At 35.2% G+C, this 17853-nt stretch overlaps 1 protein-coding gene across 1 annotated transcript in view; it reads right to left on the minus strand.

Annotated features, from left to right (window-relative positions):
• The window catches only part of CCDC141 (coiled-coil domain containing 141), a 160625-nt gene that overhangs the window by 56531 nt on the left and 86241 nt on the right, over nt 1-17853 (minus strand). The window contains exons 10-11 of the mRNA XM_039855348.1: nt 12626-12820; nt 910-1082 (exon numbers count right to left, since the gene is read on the minus strand). Coding sequence (XP_039711282.1) covers nt 910-1082; nt 12626-12820 — 368 coding nt within the window. The remainder of the gene's footprint in view (nt 1-909; nt 1083-12625; nt 12821-17853) is intronic.

Consider the following 17853-nt stretch of genomic DNA (forward strand, 5'->3'; position numbering starts at 1 on the left):
TCTTCCTAGCCAATATCTGTTCTACCATCTGCTCTGTCTTTTGTCTTCCAATTCCCGTTCTTTCTCATACTTTCTCATTACATTCTCTTTCTGTTTCTCAAGGTCCCTCTCTCTCCTCATTCCCACCCAACTTTAAGCTCACACTGATACACTCATCAAATGTACTCATAAGGATGACCAACCCTAATACACTGGTGAAGAGCATGGGGTTTAGAGCCTGTGCACGTGTATTTAGTTTCTGGATCTGCCATCAACTGGCTGTGTAAATTTTTGCAAGTTACTTAACCTCTCTGTGTTTCAGTTACTTATACAAGGAGAGCATTAATAGCATGTGCCTTGTAGAGTTGCTGTGAGGATTAATAAGATGATGCTCCTAAAGCTCTTGGCACAGTGCTTGCTACATGGTAGGCTCTCAATAAATATGAGCTATTATTATGATTATTATTGGAAATTTCATCTTTTATTTGGAGTTTTTGCTTGGTGATCCACCAACGTCATAAATGAAAGGGAATTCTGGTACTTTATTTTTCCCAGAAAGGAAAAAAAGAAACAGGGTGTATTCCAAGCTCATGAATTAAAAGGAAAGAATTCCCAAGGAGGTGCTAGGATATAAAAAGTATTGAGAACTAAAGCTCTGTTTCTTCTTTTGTCCTTTATCTCTCCTCAGAAACTCAAACAAAGTAAGCTTTATCATCTTCAGGTCCTCAGGCTCAGAATAAGATCTCATTCTGAATGAGCAATGCTGTGTTCAGAATCACTGTTGACCAAAATTTAGTAGATCCTTTTAAGCCATGTCATAATGTAGTGAAGCATCAGAAGCAGAAAAAAAATCATGCAACTTATTTTTTAACAGGTTATGGAAACTGTGAAAAAGCTTGTTACACTGAGGAAGAAATAGACTTGACTCACCTGCAGGAGTTTGCTTGGCTGGTTAAGCCTTGTCCCTTTTGCAAAGCATCAGCTGTGCAGTCTTTAATTTCTCTATGTAATTCCTCATGCCTCGCAGCCAAGACAGGCAGACTTAAACCCTCTGATTTAAGGAGCTTAAGGTAAGCTTCAACTCTTCCAAGTACATCAAATGCCTGCCAAAGAAAACATACTTTCATTTTCTGTTTTTCTAGTTTAAAATCTACATCGATGTGTACATGGAATACTACAGATTAAACCAGCCTGTTCAATTTATTAGTTTAATCAAAACCAAAAACAATAAATTTAGTCTTGAAAAACAGCTGTATAGTTCGAAAGTTCCATTTAGGAAAACTGATCATAGCTAGTTAAGTGTCAACACTATAAAATCACCAAAATCCTTTACACTGAGAATGTATCTATACAACAGGTTGTAACTGTTTAGAATTTGGAGGGCCAGGTTTACTTTTTGGACATTCTGTACTGCATGCAAATAATGGATGCAATAGTTTAAAAATATTTTGCAGACTTTCATAACCTGCATGTCTCTAATATTCTTAAAAGGAAATTTCCCAATAAATTGCACTTTGAACCTAAAACACTGGAGGATCATATTTAAGAAATTATTAATATGTTTTTGCCCTTGCCTTTCCAAGTAGAAGACCTCCTGCCTACTCTACCCAAGTCATCTATCTCTCTACAGAGAAGATTAGAATTTGGTTATGAAGCAGTGCAAAGCCCAAGACCAAGGTCATATTTAGCTTCTGACATGCAAATAAGATTATACAGAAAAACATATCATTGCAAATCAAGATATTGTCTTGAGAGATTTTTGAATTATTTATTTTATTCCTTTTTTAGCAGATCAACAATCAGGCATGAGGGACTGAATTTACAGAATTAACATAGAGTAAAGAGGAACTATCTTTTTTGTCCTTAAGGCTTAGCTGGCATTAAGATGGAGGAGTATATGATAAAAAGGCAGTAATAGAAGACTGTGGTAATATGAAGGGGGGAAAAAGCAGAATACAATGATCTTCATAGGTCTCCTGATATCCTACCTCTGAACTTGGGACTGGAGAGCAAGAGATGAGTTAGGCAAGTTTAAAGAAAAGCTGAATGTCAAGGAAGCTCTTGCCATGTTGCCTTTTGCTATTGGAAGAAGCCATCTTACAGGATGCTCCATACCAATCTGGAGAACGGTCCTATCTCAACGAGCTTGACAATGCCATTGTCAAACGGGGCCTTGAAGTCCACCTTTCCTGGGTTTCTAAGTTGGAAGCCAGTGAGACTGGCAGGGGCCAAACAGAGTAGGAAGATCCCATAGAAGACTCATGAGCAGTGAGAACAAGTGGTCTTGTGAGTCTAGTACCACTGAGGCCTGACAGAGATCAGAGGAGTAAGGCTGAGTTGATGTTGAAGGGATGCAGTTTAAGCCAAATGTAAAGGATACAGCTGTGGAGCTGTGTAAAAGCATTTATACTTTTACACATCTTACCTCACATCTTAGGGAGTGAGTTTTAGTGGCAGAACTGGAACTGGAAAAATTTGAATTTACAAATGAAATCTTTCAAATACTGTCTTACTACCTTTATGTTGATATTCAATTCTCCCACGAATGTCCTCATATCTCCTGAATCTGCTCTTTCTGTTTACTTAGAGTGTTTAAAACAAAACCATTCCCATTTATCTAGTAGTTGATAGTAAGTAATAATAACAACTACAGTTTAATGAGGACTATGTGCTCCTTCTAGACTATTTGCTTCATGATTACTTTCATCAGTTGATAAATATTTTTGAATGTCTGCTGAGTTTCAAGCATATCGTTCTTTACAGTCCTGGCAAGAAACCATCCCTATTGTATGACTGGGGAAACTAGAGGTTGAATAAATTACACAAAGTGATACTTCTATGTGGTAGATTTAGTATTTGACTCTATTTGTCTGTTCTAGAGGCTCCTGCTTTTAAACCACTGGCTGTGGCTCCACGCAGCAAAGAATTACTATGGAGGGCTTAAGAAAGAAGAGACATTTTCAAAAAGCCTGTTAATTATAGGTAGAAAGGTGGGGTTTTATAACTTACTTTTTGTAAATAAGTGTCTGCCTTTCTTTTGTACAGGTAAGAAATACAGAGAAAGTTTGAGCGATTACTCTTACGCTAGATGCTACTCTAAAAGAACCATAGCATTATTAAAGAAACTTTGAATCTGAAGAAGTTTTCCATACTTAATCCTTTTTTCCCCTCTGCAGTTGGCAACAGAGCCAAGATGCTGATGTTAGAAAAGATGATTTGAATTACTCTCTTGATCTTTCCATAACACATTGAAATGTTACTTGGCAATAACCACTGTTTCTGGAATTTCATTTTATATTTTAAATTTTTATTGCTTATTTTGAATAAAGTTGAGTCTCTTGTTAATTAAGGGTTAGTTTTAAAGTTAATGCCTAAAGCAAAAATCTGTTTTATTCAAAATTATCATAAACTCTTTTAAATCACACTTGAAGTTTAATATATGTAGATTAGTGCTTACAGTAATACATATTCACATGTAGGATTGAGAGCCACTAAGCTAGACAAAAGGAAGAAATAAAGGGAAAACCTATAAGTAGATGGTAGAGGTCAGGGCATTCACTTCTTTCTTCCTTTAAGATAATTCTCGAGTCCCTAGTGTGAATGGGAGAAAGACAGAATTCCAAAGTGCTTTTTCTTGCCTGCAAGTTTAACTCCACTCTGTTTTAATATTAAGCCATTATAATCTTAATGCATATCATGTTTGCTGTTGCTTTGAGAATTAAAGATGAAAAAATATGAATGTAACTAGGGTATGATGGTGCACATGTAGTGATACTTAGAAAATATTTGCTGGCTATTACTCTAAATCTTGATGGATGGGTCACTTCTTTGAAAAATCACTAAAAAGCATGGCCACCTGCTGCCTGTCATTCATCTCACATGGCTCTTTCCTCTTGTGGTCCTGTGGAACAGCTGCTACTCTCTCACATTCTTGGGTAGTATTGGTCTCATCTTCATAGGAGTTATATTCTAAAGCCACATGTACATTAAATGCATGTGTAATCTGACTCCATGCCATTTCTGAATGTTATCCTAAAAGTATTATTTCCTAATAGCCTGGAAATAAAATGAAGGACTAAACATTCACTAGAAGGAGAAAGTACCATATCAAGGGCCAAGATAATTCGCAATTTAGAAAAAAGCCAAATTTTCTTCCAGAGTTTTTTCTTGAAAAGATCAAAGTGTCGGGAAGGCATTTACTTATGAACTGCTCTGTGTATCACACTTAGTGGAGTGATGGCAGTAGAATGGAGATGAGTGTTTTCATTCCTTCTTTAGTTCAATAAATATATTTGCAAAATACCTACAATAGGTAAAATAGGCTGGACGCTGTAAGAGAGCTTATTCCTTATCCTTAATTCTACCAAAACCTGATGGGAATAATCTATAAACACAGAAATACTTACATTTCTTAATTTTAACGGGGAGGCTCTTTCAAGAAGATTGTACTGTCTGTGATCATCTGTATCATATGCAAAGCTCATTTCTCTTTTCCCATGTAGAATCTGATGAAGAATCCATGTGCTAATTCCAGAAGTGATCTAAGTGTCATTGCTCTCACTTAATCTATCCCCCAAATAGAACTGAGTGCTTTTCTATTTACCATATCTATAAGGAACCTGATAGACTAGATCCAGCCTGCAAGGAATCTCTTTGTTGTACACACAGTACAGAACAGCTTATTTCTGGCAAGAACACCGTGACCCCCACATAACCTCCTTTAGAATTAATATTTCACCTTTTGTTTTTCTCTTCACATATCCCTCTTTCTTCAAGTATGTGCTGGTCAAATAAGGGTTTTATCACTAGATTAAGAAAAAAGGATACAGGTGCAAGTATATTTTCTCCCTGTAGTTTCTAGCTTTTCTTTACTAAGTATTTTATATGATACCACTCAGTTCTTAGGCACATAAGGAGATAAATAAGCTCTTTTTAGCCCTGGTTTGGAAAAGACTAAGGAGTTGCTTGGGTTTTATTCTTTAAGATGTAATACAAATCTGTCTTTTTTCCCTTATTAGGTACAAGATCCAAAGCAGGCTGCACCAAATCAAATAGAGATAGTATCAGGACATGGCACATTTTATTCTTTTTAAAATATCTATGAGATGAGTAAATTAAGCAAGAACTACAAGTCATCCAGGATAATTCTTATATCATGCTGTTTCACAAATATGTTTAATAAGTAATATTGTTTGCTTCTTGACTAATTTGAAGACAATCAACATTAAAACAAAACAAAACAAAACAAAACAAAACAAAACAAAACAACACTGCAGAACCTTGAAAATATCCTTCTATGAATCCCAAGGCCAGAGAATGAGTTGGGTTGGAACCCTTATAATTACCAAGGACACAAACTCAACTCAGCTTTTAATTAGAACACTGGATTTCACTATCTGTGGAGGTTTAGATATCCTCTGGGTTCCGTTTTTGTAAAGACAGAAAGGTTCAGTGTCCTTTCCTAAACATCGCCTGGAATAACTTCTGGTGGCTCTCAGTATGGCAAGATGATTCTTAATTCAGGTCCTGCCTCAATGCCATGGCCAAGAGCAAGAGAGGAATGCCATTTTTCAGCCTCCTGTTTATTCTATTCCCTATTGGTGCTTTGGCTTACTCCTTGCCTCTCCAACGTTGTTGCTGCTGGGCCCCAGAACTCCCTTTGTATTGTGTGCGTAACAGGGTAGATTCGTGGTGTTAACGAGAAGTGTTTAAAATCATGAGTACTTAAAGCAGCTTTTTGCTTCACAATCTGAAAAGCCAAAAAAAAAAACATTGGAAAAGAGGGAGTTTGTGATTGAAAATAGCATGTATCTGAAGCATTTCATTGATAAGGAATAAAGGCAATTTATGTATTAACCACCTCTTACTTTCTCTAAGCTAAATCTATCTCAGAAATAGATAAATTTGACCCATGAGTAGAATTTTAGCCAGCCAGTCACCATTTATAATTTCTGATTTCTTTTATCTAAACTGACCTAAATGGTTTGGAAATGATCATGGGAAGATTAACATGGAAAATGTCCATTTATAATGTGCAAAGCATTTGCTTTTTTCATTTATTCAACAAATATTTATTGAAATCTATGAAGCATGTATTCTGCTACATGCTGGAGATATGAAAATGAATAAAAGCATTTAAGTCATGTTAGAGTAGCTAGTCCAGTTTAAATACATACATGATAAAATAATGGCTAGAACTTAGTGAATGCTCAGCTGTTCTATGCACTAGTCCTGTACTAATTCATTTAGATAGCATAATGACTCTGTGAGGTACATATATTTCTATTTTACAGATGAAAAAGCCAGATGCACAGGGAAGTTAAGTATGTAACTGCCCAAGGTCATAATGCTAATAAATGTCTAAGCTGCAAAATCAGCCTGGCTTCAAAATCCACTATGTTATTTCTGAAAAGTGTCATGCTAGCAAACATTTCTAAGTTTTCACTTAATACGCTACAATTCCATTTATTTATTTATACTCCAACTCTACTCTGAAAAGTTTATGTACATTTATTACCAATCATAAGAACTTTTATTATTGAACGATATGCCCTGAAGTAGATAAGGATTGTTAGAAATATTTTAGAAAAGAGAAAACTCAAGCTCAAAATGTAAATTGATTTGTCACATGGCCAGGCATTTATCCATTCATTCAACAAATTTTTTGAACACTAGATGGCATACAAAGATGATTAAGACATAATCTCTCTCTAAAGAGCACAACACTACTCTCCTCAGATATGACAGAGATTGAGCTTGAAATTTGTGTTCCTTGTATGTTAAAGAAATGAAGCTCTCCTTTTTCAAAATGATCTCATCCCAATCACCTTTGATCAATATAATCTCTTATGATCAATGCAATGTACTTGGCCTTGAAACCCCACAGTTTCTACTATTTCATTGCTTTCAATCGTTCAAATAATCTTTGAGCATCTACTACTTATAAGGCAGTGTTCTAGGTGTCCCAGCGAATACCCTCAGGAATTTTAATTTAGCAAAGGAAAATAAATATACCCCAAAATACATATAATACAAGGGAGAATACGATTACTGCCAATGGAGAAATACAATAGCCTGAAATTATGCATGGAAGGGAAACCAATTAATACATTCAAGACTTAAAAATGAATTGATAGCTTTATTATGAAAGATATTCATGAGTGAGTGATAATAAAATTTGAGTGTCTTGATTATAAATATGGACTGAGTTGTGGGCTCAGGTATTCCTTGATTTTGATAATTGTTTCTATTATATATTTTTTAATAATTTCATACTACTAGTTTAACTTTATTTTATTTGCTGTGATTTTTAACTTGTCCTAGAGCTCAAAACCAAAGGTTTCTAAACCATTCTCTCAGAGGGAGGATAGGAAGAAAGCAAATTAAGAAATCATCTGCTTCTGTATGAGGTTTGCCTCATCACGACTTTTTCAAATTCTTAGTGTCTAGCATATTTAAGGACATGTTCAGCATTAGATAAAAACTTCTTAGCATGCTATTCAAGACCCTTTCTGACCCCTGCTTGCTTCTACCACTTTTGTTTCCCATCACTCTGGGCTTACACCCTACACTCTTGGTAAAATGAATCACCCGAAGTTCTTCAAACATGGCATGACTTTGTACCATCTAGCTTTACCCCAATCCCTTCTTGCCTCAGCTGTTTTAATTTAGCTCAGTGGTCACATCCTCTAGAGAAGACTTCCTTAAGACTTCTTCCCTGGACTAGCACACAACATTTCTGTTTCCTTGCCTCTCCTCTAAACTAAACTGACAGGGTCTTGAAGGCATAGGTTGGATCTTTTGTGATGCATGACCACCATATGATGCATGACAACAGTAGATATACAACACATTAGCTGAATGCAAATGTGGAACAAGGGAGAGAATGAAAGCAAGTTGCTTTAAATTTTTTGAAGCAAAATAGAAATTGTTCTGGAAATGAGAAATCTGAGACAGGCTGCTTAAGAATTGTGAAACCGAAAGTAATCACGCTTTCCTTGATGTTTAATGATAATTAGCTTAATATTTTGAATTCATTTATACCACCTCCAATTCCTTCTGGATAATATTGTTTAGGTCCTCTACTTGGACAGGTTTCTTCTTTCCATCTATACAACTGTACTGTTTTAATTATTTATTTCCCACATCTGGGCTAAAATGTATCTATTTTGAAAAAGGTAGAATCGTGTATATATAAATGAAAACGAATATACCAAACTCCATGCTTAATTATTTTGTTTTCATCTGAAACGATGATGTTGCTGTAGGCATTACCATTTTTGCATCACTGTAAACATCTTGAAAAAGCAACATTATCTTTTTAAAAAGACATTAACTTTTCAGCAGTGATAGCAGAAGCAGTAGAAGCCATGACAGCCATACAATTCAAACTGCTTTTGGTGTGTCCCCCTGGCTGCCCTGACTGTTGCTTCACCTTTGCTTTTAGGCTGACCACCTAAGGACCAGATCATATTGATTTGGCCTCTCTCCTCTGCTTGATTTCCCCAATGATATCATGTGCCTGGGAATGGAAATCATGGGATATAAAACTTCATGACTAATCAGCCATGTTTTATAGTTTTAGGTTCAGTCATCGTTGTCATATAAACACAGACTCACACTGATCTGCTCTTGAAATATATTATATATATTTATCTCTGTTTGATTCCAACCACATTCCCTAAACCATAATAAATAAATTTTGGGTAACCAACACGTATTAACCAGAGCTTCTTTTTTTGTGAACATGCTAAAAATAGAATGAATAAGATAATATATAATCATGAAAGATGAAAATATGAGGGGGAATCAATATGAGTTACTATGAGAGGTGCTCTGTTCAGATTTTATGCCATGTCCTCATAACCCTTAGCAACATCTGGTAATTAGAGAAACTCTTCTCCAATCAGCTGTCATCCGAAGTTGATAATCAACCCCCACTTGTATTTGTTGCTAAGTGATTTAGCAAATAGGTTCCCCAAACACAGTAGATAACTAAAATTGAGTTATATGGCCCAATCCTCACTTGACTCTACCAGTTGACTTATGAAAAGCAATACTCCCAAGGTCCGGTAAGCTAACATTGCCACCTACTGCTCACTCCAGGTACAAACCGCCACATCTCAAGCCAAAGGCTGTAGATCCTCTCTGGGTAAGAAATAAACTTTTGAGCCTTGAGTAATCATCAACACTGAGCCAATCAAAGGCAGTGGGCACTGTTGTAAATGTGAACTATTAGTGATAATTATACTTAATTAAATTTCATAAATTGGGAATGTGGCTTATAGATTTTTTTATATGTTTTGTTCTCTATTATACCTCCAGCATTCAGAACAATGCCTGACACATAGTAGTTGATCAATAAATATTTATTAAGAAAATGAATCGCTAAAGAAAAAGGGTATTTTTCATGAATTTATCATACTATTCAGCAAAATGAGTTATTGTGATTTTTTTTTTCAGTAAATAAGAATAAACCTATTTAGAATTGGTAGAGAGAGGAACAAATAAAAATAAAAGGAAAGGGGGAAAAGAGAGACTTCCAGATGATTGCAACAAAAATACCAGAAACACATGATAAAAAATCTGAATGAAAAAGAAATATATATGATATGGACAGCCTACTAACAACAGTCAATCCTGCAGATGAGATTATGACATTAATTTCTTTTTATTTTAACAAAATTCAAAAAAAGAAAAAGGTTATTTTTAAAATCATGTATTTTGCTTTTTACTGAACACTCAAGTAGTCACATTCAGTCATTTACATATTATCCATAGTTTTCACACTGGCATTTGCCACAGAAACTAAGGAAGAATATTGACCTAGCTTTAATAAATTTGTAATGAGAAGTTGTTTGCTAAAAAGAATTCCACTTATCAAGAGTGGAGTTGGTTTTCAGGGTATCTTTTTTAAAAGCACAGACTTCCTCTTTCTTTTATAGTGCTCACATCCAGATGTGCATATATTGAGAAAGTTTTTAGTGCTCCTACCCATCTTACTGGTATGCCAAGAATGCCTGACCCTGACTCCTCTGTATCTGGGTCATTTCCCAGTGTTGGGTTTGCAGCCAGCAACCTTCAGGGTTGAGGAACAAATGTCTTTCTCTGAGACAGAGTGGGCTTGCTTACTGCTTGCTTTAAAACAGCCAGTTCCCCAAATTTAGGATTCCTCTCCTGAACACAACCTGCAGTGGATGCAGTGACCCACATAGGCCTATCTGTATCACCCCTTGGAAATTGGGGAACTGATGTGACTAGTTACTGCTTTTGCTGTGAGTAATAAAGCTTCTCAAAATTGATTCAGAAGTCATGTGTCTTCTGTGAGCATCCATGAATCTGCGACAAGTTAACGTGTTAGATAGAAAGCTGGGTAAGATCTCGGACCCCTCACGGTTGTAGTCAGCATGACTTCAGTTAGAAGAACCCAGTGCACTCAAGACATAGCAAAGGGAATTTTCAAAAAGACAATTCAGTGCTTTGGAGATAAACTGATGATGTAAACTGAGAATACCCCTTCACTAGTGTAAACAGAACTTTCAGGCTAGAAAAAAATATATTTTAAGAGATTTTGAATTTATATTAATGTTTTAAATCTAGTGCTTCATTTTAACTAAGATTATTATTTGTGTTATGCCTAAAATTGGATAAAGTAGTGAGAATTTGAAGATTCCACAATATAAGTCAAAAACAAAAACAAAAAATACCATTTACAAGGCTTGTGAGGTTTCCTTCTTTAATTTAAATGGATTTACCATATTATTAAGAAGCAATAAATTATTTCATCATTTATTGCTTCTTAATAATATGGTAAATAATTAATTTCAAGAGTCACGATTAAACATTTGCTCTCTAAACTTCAGCTTCTACTTTTGCTATGGTAAAATATCCATCATCTTTCACAATGAATTCTTAGATGTGGACTTGAAAATTATTTCCTTGAAACTTAGAAAAGAGAGAAAGAAATCTATATCTTTGTAAGTACACTTGGCTATAGAGAATGCTGTAGTATACATAAATCCCGAGTGAACTTATTATAATTTGAATTGCATACAAATAATGAAATAGGGGATCTAGAAATCAAGTCTTTGGAGTTAAGAAACATGAGTTTTCAGGATCAGACCTGAATTAGAATATAAGTTTGAAAAAGTAATCACTTTGTTCTTCATTTAAAAAAATTACTGCTGCAAAAGATATCATTCCTTCTCCTTCAAGCCCAGGAATAATAGAAGAAAAATCTCTCTGGCAAGGTAACAAATAATGAAAGCAGAGAAAGCAAGAGCCAGAGAGTGAGAATGAGAAGAAAGGAAACACACACACACACACACACACACACACACACACACACACACACACTCATAAAACCTCTACATTATGCAAAACTATAAACTATAGGTTTGTACTAGAAGCATTGTTTTACTGTAGCGAGTTTCTTTAACTATTTCCCTTAGAAACAGCATTAATTGATGGGCAGATGGCCTACTCATTTTGTAAAATGAGGGTGTATTGTAAGTAAAAAAGTCTCTTCTTCAAAGAGAAACTTTACTAGCACCTACCATCTACTTAGCTCAATGGCTCCAGTAATGTGCTATGTTTGTTCCTTCTCTTAAAACAAAGAAATCCCAAGCAACAAATAATTTGGCGATAAATATCTTCTTTTTTCTTTTTTTTTTCTTTTTTTTTTTTACCATAACTATAGCTCCTCTATTTTGGAATTTTATTATTTGTCCTTTAAAAAAAATTCCTACTAGTAAAGAAGTTCAAAATTAAGTAGCCATATATACCAGACATTGTATTTAGAGTATTGAAGTTGTGACTTTAAATCATGCTGTACCTATCTTCTGGGGGCTCCCCATTTGTTTTCTTCTATATTTTCCAGTTTTAAAAATATCAGTGAAACTTTAAGTATTAAACAATTCCAATAAAACAGTTTGAAGATATTATTAAATTTGAAAAGGTGGAAAAAACTTTCAGATAGTCACTGGCCTCAGATGCTAAGCCCCACTCAAGTGACAGGAGCATATAGCAGGAGCACCCTACTACAATTAATATTAAATGACTCAACCAGGAGAAGCAGAATAATTTTCCAACTCAAAAAGACCTGGAGCTGACCCAAAGTGAGATTTCCTTTTGGTTGACTTAAAAAGGTAAGACCAAGGCAGGGAAGTCAGGTCAAGATTCTATTTCTAGCCTAATGGTTTATATGCAGAAGATTTACAATATTCATGGATTTTTACCTAGTAAATGAAAAAGGATTAAAAAAAGAGAAAGACCTTTTGGTAAAGGTTTCAAGGTTTTTTTTTTTTTTTATCCTTAGTATATTTTATAATAATTCCTTTCCTCTGTGAGAAACACTACAATGGTAGGCACGAGCTCCTTCCCCAAAGAGACTAATGACAGCTCTAAGATAAAACCTTCATTTTTTTTTAAGTGACCCTTTACATGTCAAAGCATCGAGTCTCTTAGTTTGGAGAACCAAATAATGGCCATAGTAGGAATATATTTTAAAACCTCTTCTTTGCTGCCATCAATTTTGAAACTCTACACGAAATCTCGATTTCTGTTATGTGTTCAGCCTCTTTAAGTAACAGGTCTCTTACTGGTATTCCCTGTTTACTCAAAATTACCAACTTCATCTCACACTGACCTTGTTAGCACTGTTAAAAAAATCATTTGCCTTTTTTAACCAGGTTTTCCTTTCCACGAGGAGCTGACCCAATTCTTCTTGAAGCCGATTCAGTTTCTGGTTAGAGAGCTGTAGATGTCCTTTCTCCACGTAGTCCTTGGATAGCAGAATCTCAAGTGCCTCGCTCTTCAGTGTATCAACAGCAGAATTCCATTCCTATAAGAGATCACTCTCTTCAGTTTATTTGACATATCCTCCCCTTTTTGTAATCTCTGATAAGATTTAGAGAACATTTAGATGTGTTGAATATATCAGAATTCTGTCATTATATTTTCAAATCATGAAGGAGTAAATGCTACATTCCAGGTTTGAGTACCAAGATGTAGATACAAAAGAGATAAACACAGAACAGAAAAGAGGCTAAAAAGGGAGACGGTAGAAAGGGGCAGACTGGTTGGGATGTGTGACTGATGGTGTGTCTGGTTACCTTTAATATAGGTCACTTCTTTTTTCATTAACACAACCTATAAGCATACCCAAAGTACAGTCGACAGCAGTGTGCAATCTCTAACTCGTTTTGGCCTATTTTTACTCATGTAAGTATAAAAAAGTCTCCCACAGTTCAGTCTCACTGCCAATGTGGGCAAATGTGTACAAGAAAAAAAAGGAAATCTCATATTTCATGGCTGTTGTTTTGTATCTGCCTACACTTAAAATTAAAATGAAGAGCTGTTATTCTTCACAAAATTAATAGCTTATTGTGCCTTCCTGACCCCAGTTTCACCTTAAAATGCTTCACTCTTAACGTTAAATAAACATTTCAAAGAAAGAAAAGAGGTAGCTTTTTATTTTTTGTTGCATGAGGATGACAAATGGTAGGTAGCGAAGAGAGAAGAGTTGGTGTCAACCAAACATTAACATTCAATTTATTTGAAGGGAAATTCAAAATTTCTTGCAAAAGAACTGAAGCCAGATTCAATTTCATAAAATAATTCTTATCTCTAACATGGCAGTCTTGTTAGTGAATTTTTTGGCTCCCATCTCAGCTGTAGCTGAGTGGTAAGCAGAAGTTGTTTGTAAAGCATCAGAAATTTAGCACCAAATTTCAGAAATTGCAATCCGACTCCATCTTGGCTTGTCTCCTATTATTGAGTTACATTTGTTATATTATATTGGATAAAATAAGTATAATTTTAGTGTAATTTACCACCGCTATTTCTATTCATTTCATAAGACATACTAAATACTATGTACCTAGCACTAGGCTAGAAACGATGTCTTGGGGAATATAAATAAAGAATAAAATTTAGTACTTTCCTTTAACAATTAATACATACACTCCTATTTTATATAATTTTCATATATACTTGCATTATTAAATATATGGTAGTGCTACAGACACATATACACAATATGATAATATTTAAATACTAATTAGTGGAAATTGAAAGTAGAAATTGTACATATTACTTTACAGACTCCCTAGAACCTGTTCTAATATTTGTGCAAGAGAAAAATATTTTTATCAATGGATGCAAGAGCAAGGACAGTGGATTAAAAGACTGGCATTTTTTTTAGTACCTGTTATAAACCTGTGGCTTGTAAGTATAAACTTCGCAAACTCAGGTTAGATATTGTAATTTTTCTAGTATTTACATAGGCTGAGAGGATTATGTTACTCAAGGTTGCATATACAACAAGCATTATTATTATGAACATGTGAGTTCTTGAGATCTTTCATTAATTAATGAGTTACTTTGTCTGCACTTAAGGACAGCTAGTATATGCCATGATGTCTTTTTCAAAAAGCACTATAAATATCCTTCCCATTTAAAAATCATTATCTTAACCTTACCGAGAAAGAGTAAATATTTTTAAAGCAGTTAGCACACTTCTGGCACACATTATAGGCACTTACTAAATATTAGTCCCACTTTTCTTCCCATCGGTTTTATCATGGTTCATAAATACCCCCAAATTCATTCTTAATTTATGGGTATTCTTGTTTCCTAGTTCTAAAATAACAATAATGGGAGAATTCTCCAAATGGTATTGATCAGTGTTATGTATTATCAAATGGTATTGATCAGTGTTATGTATCAGTATTTTGAGATAAACAAAATAAAGCAGGTTTCTTTACCACAGTATTTCTCAGAATCTTTAATATATTCATGTGCATTGAGACTTCTAGAGGGAAACTGTGGTGTGAAATGTTCTGAACACTTTTTTTTTTTTTAAACCAAGAAACCATTTGTTTGCTAATGTTTCAGAGGACTAAGGCTGCTCCAGGTGAAACAATGCTGTGAAATGAGAGCAGCTGAATCACCTGCTGGTTTACCAGCTCTCAAAGTCTTTCTGTTTCTGTCCTTTCTTATTTTGTCCCTGTCCTTCCAATCCCTCAATCTGTCCATCTCCTCTCTTTTTTGTCCATTCTCTCATTTTCTCTCTGTTCAAATTTGTGGGGTATTAATCCTCAGCGTACTCAGGTGAAGAGGCGGTGAATGTGTGATGACTAGAATAAAGCAGGTAATTCTTTCAAAAACTTTGACATTGACCAGAACCTTTTGTGCTCATAGAGGAATCCACTTAAGAAATATGGAGAACCTGGGGAAGGCCTAGAAAGCTAGAGTGAAGGAAAATGGAGATGATATTAGGATATGGAGAAATAGATAACTGCCCTCTGTGTGCTCAGCCTGGACAATACTAAGCTCTAGAGTGCGGTCTTAACTCTCTGCAAGACAGTAAGCATTGATTTTTCTTTCTATATGCCAGCACTGTGCTAAATGCTTCACATGTATCGTCTCATTTAATCTGTACCACACCCTGTAAGGTAGGACTTAGTATTATCCTCATTTACAGATGGGGTAACTAAGGCTCAGGGGAAATTTGCCCCAGGTCTCAGCACCAGTAAGTGAAAGAATCAGAATTCAAACTCAGGTAGTTTGACCTTAAAATATGCTCTCTCATCCAGTATGCCAGCATTAGTTCTTTATAAAGGTGATATGCATTGTTTTTTTAAACCTCAGAAAGATTAAACATATTAGCTTAAAATTATAGAGGTAAAACTTCCATGAGGCCCAGATAAGGCGTTGGAAATGATAAAAGTCTTATGTGACCCTGGGATTTTCTGATTTAAAATCAGAAGCCTCATTGTTTCTAAATAAACACAATGCTATTGAAGATATAATTGAGAATTTATAGCCCAAACTCAAGTTTAATTTTGCTTAGCAACTGTACTAAAATAATAAAGCTCTTTTCCATGAATAAGTTGAGAAATATCTGTCCTCTAACAATGTTCATAAATCTGCCTTTAGTAAAAATTTTGCAAACAACATTAAAGAGTGACTTCTGGAGTAGAGCCAAGTCTTTGCAAATCCACTTTAACCTTGTGCTTCACATTGTGCTATAAAAAGTGAGCTGTGACCTTCCAAGGAAACTGTAAAGGACCATTTTGTGCCTCTTATCTTTTCTTATTTTCCATCCCCAGTCTTCTTAATTACATTTCACATGAACTCTGTGAGTATTAAATGAAGCCAAGTCTATTCAAAATTTCTATTCAATCTTCTAAGAAAAATTGTTTCTGTTTTCTTCGGGCAATCTATAGGCAGTTTCTGATGCATTTCTATACCATTCTGATGGTGTATTTCCCCCATCATTTTTTAGGGGACGCTTCTACTATTATATTTTTAAGATAAAACTTTCCAGACTCCTTTGAATCCATCAAACCATTTAAAAATTTTCGTTGTCATTGTCATCAAGGCTGGAGGAACCCAATGGTGAAAGTCTTGATCGGTTTTCTCTACGCCATTGCTGCCTGCCTGTTAAGTGTTAAACCTCTGACTGAGTTTCAGTCACTTTGCAATAAAATATTTCCAGTACTTGTCCCCATCAGCAGAAAGCCAAAGCTTGCCATTTCCTTGGCTTTTCAGTTTGACAGGGATATGTGAATATCTCTGACCCAATAAAGACATGTGGCACTGTGTGTTCCTGGGCTTGGGGTGTCTCCACGGGTCACTCTATTATTTTCTTTTTTCACTCACAGTAGTAACCCTTTTAAACTGTACATTTCAGTATTCCATTTGCTGAGGAAATTGAGCTTCTCTTGGATCCCTTGATTGAAAGGCTACTTTCAAGAGGATTAGTTAGGCCTGATAGACAAGAAAGTGAAAATGATTTTCTTTTCTTTTTTTTTTTACAGTCCCAGGTTCAGATAAAGTTATGGATTTATGGATTGGCATAAAAATTATCCGGCAAGTAGATTCGAAAACTAAAAATATTAGCTACTACATTAGAAAAGAAACAATAGAATCACAATATGTTCAGTAAGTTTTTTTCAAGAGAATTTCTCTGTAGATGAGATTTAATGATTCAACACCATGTGGCAAATTTTTTCCATTATAAACTTGACTTCAGAATGTGATATTTAAATGGGAGAATATGAACATATTTGTAAACTACTATGAAAATAACCGTTGTAGAGATTACTGACCAAAATCACATCAGGCAGAGCATGTGTCTAGCTCATGTATAGCTCCCACAGCATGGCTATTTCCTGGGACATATCATTAGATACAACCCATTTCTTGTTCATATTCTAAGTTTACAGTCCTATTTAGTTCAACATCCAGGAGAGTTAACTCATTGACACAAAACTATAAAATTTTACGTGATTGCAGTAACAGATGGCACAAACAAAATGTACCTGACAGTTTTAATCAGACGGTGTTTAAAAGCATGTTTTGAGCAAGAATTTTTTGCAGAAATGTTTATGCTTTTGAAGAGTGGCAGTGAGCCCTTGAAAAGCTGAAATTGACTATGCTGAGTTGGATTACAAACTGGGCCAGGTTCCTCTAATGCTCCCTTCCTGGGCATTTCTACCTCAACTTATACAAAAGCAAGGGTCATACTGGAGAGATGGGTCTATCCTACTTTTGCAGGAGTGCAGAGTTCAGTGCCCTCAGGCCATCTGAACTTTGCTCTCACTGTGATGCATTTCAGCAAAGGCACAGATTGCAAACAGGAAGAATTATGATTTTGTGTGTCACCTAGAGATGAAAGAAGCAAGGCATTTTGCTTCCTAGCCATAAGTCAGAAAATCATAGCTACTGAATCAAGGACAGCTTGTGGGTGAGAGCAGAGAACTGGAGCTAGAAGTACACTTTTTATTGCAAACTACCTAAGTGGTCTCAAGCAGGGCATTTTGCTTTTCCGAGCTTTACTTTCCTGCAGTGCAATGACAGCAACTACCA

This window comes from Pteropus medius, unplaced genomic scaffold (assembly GCF_902729225.1).
Source record: "Pteropus medius unplaced genomic scaffold, Ma_sr-lr_union100, whole genome shotgun sequence".
Classification (NCBI taxonomy): Eukaryota; Metazoa; Chordata; class Mammalia; order Chiroptera; family Pteropodidae; genus Pteropus; species Pteropus medius.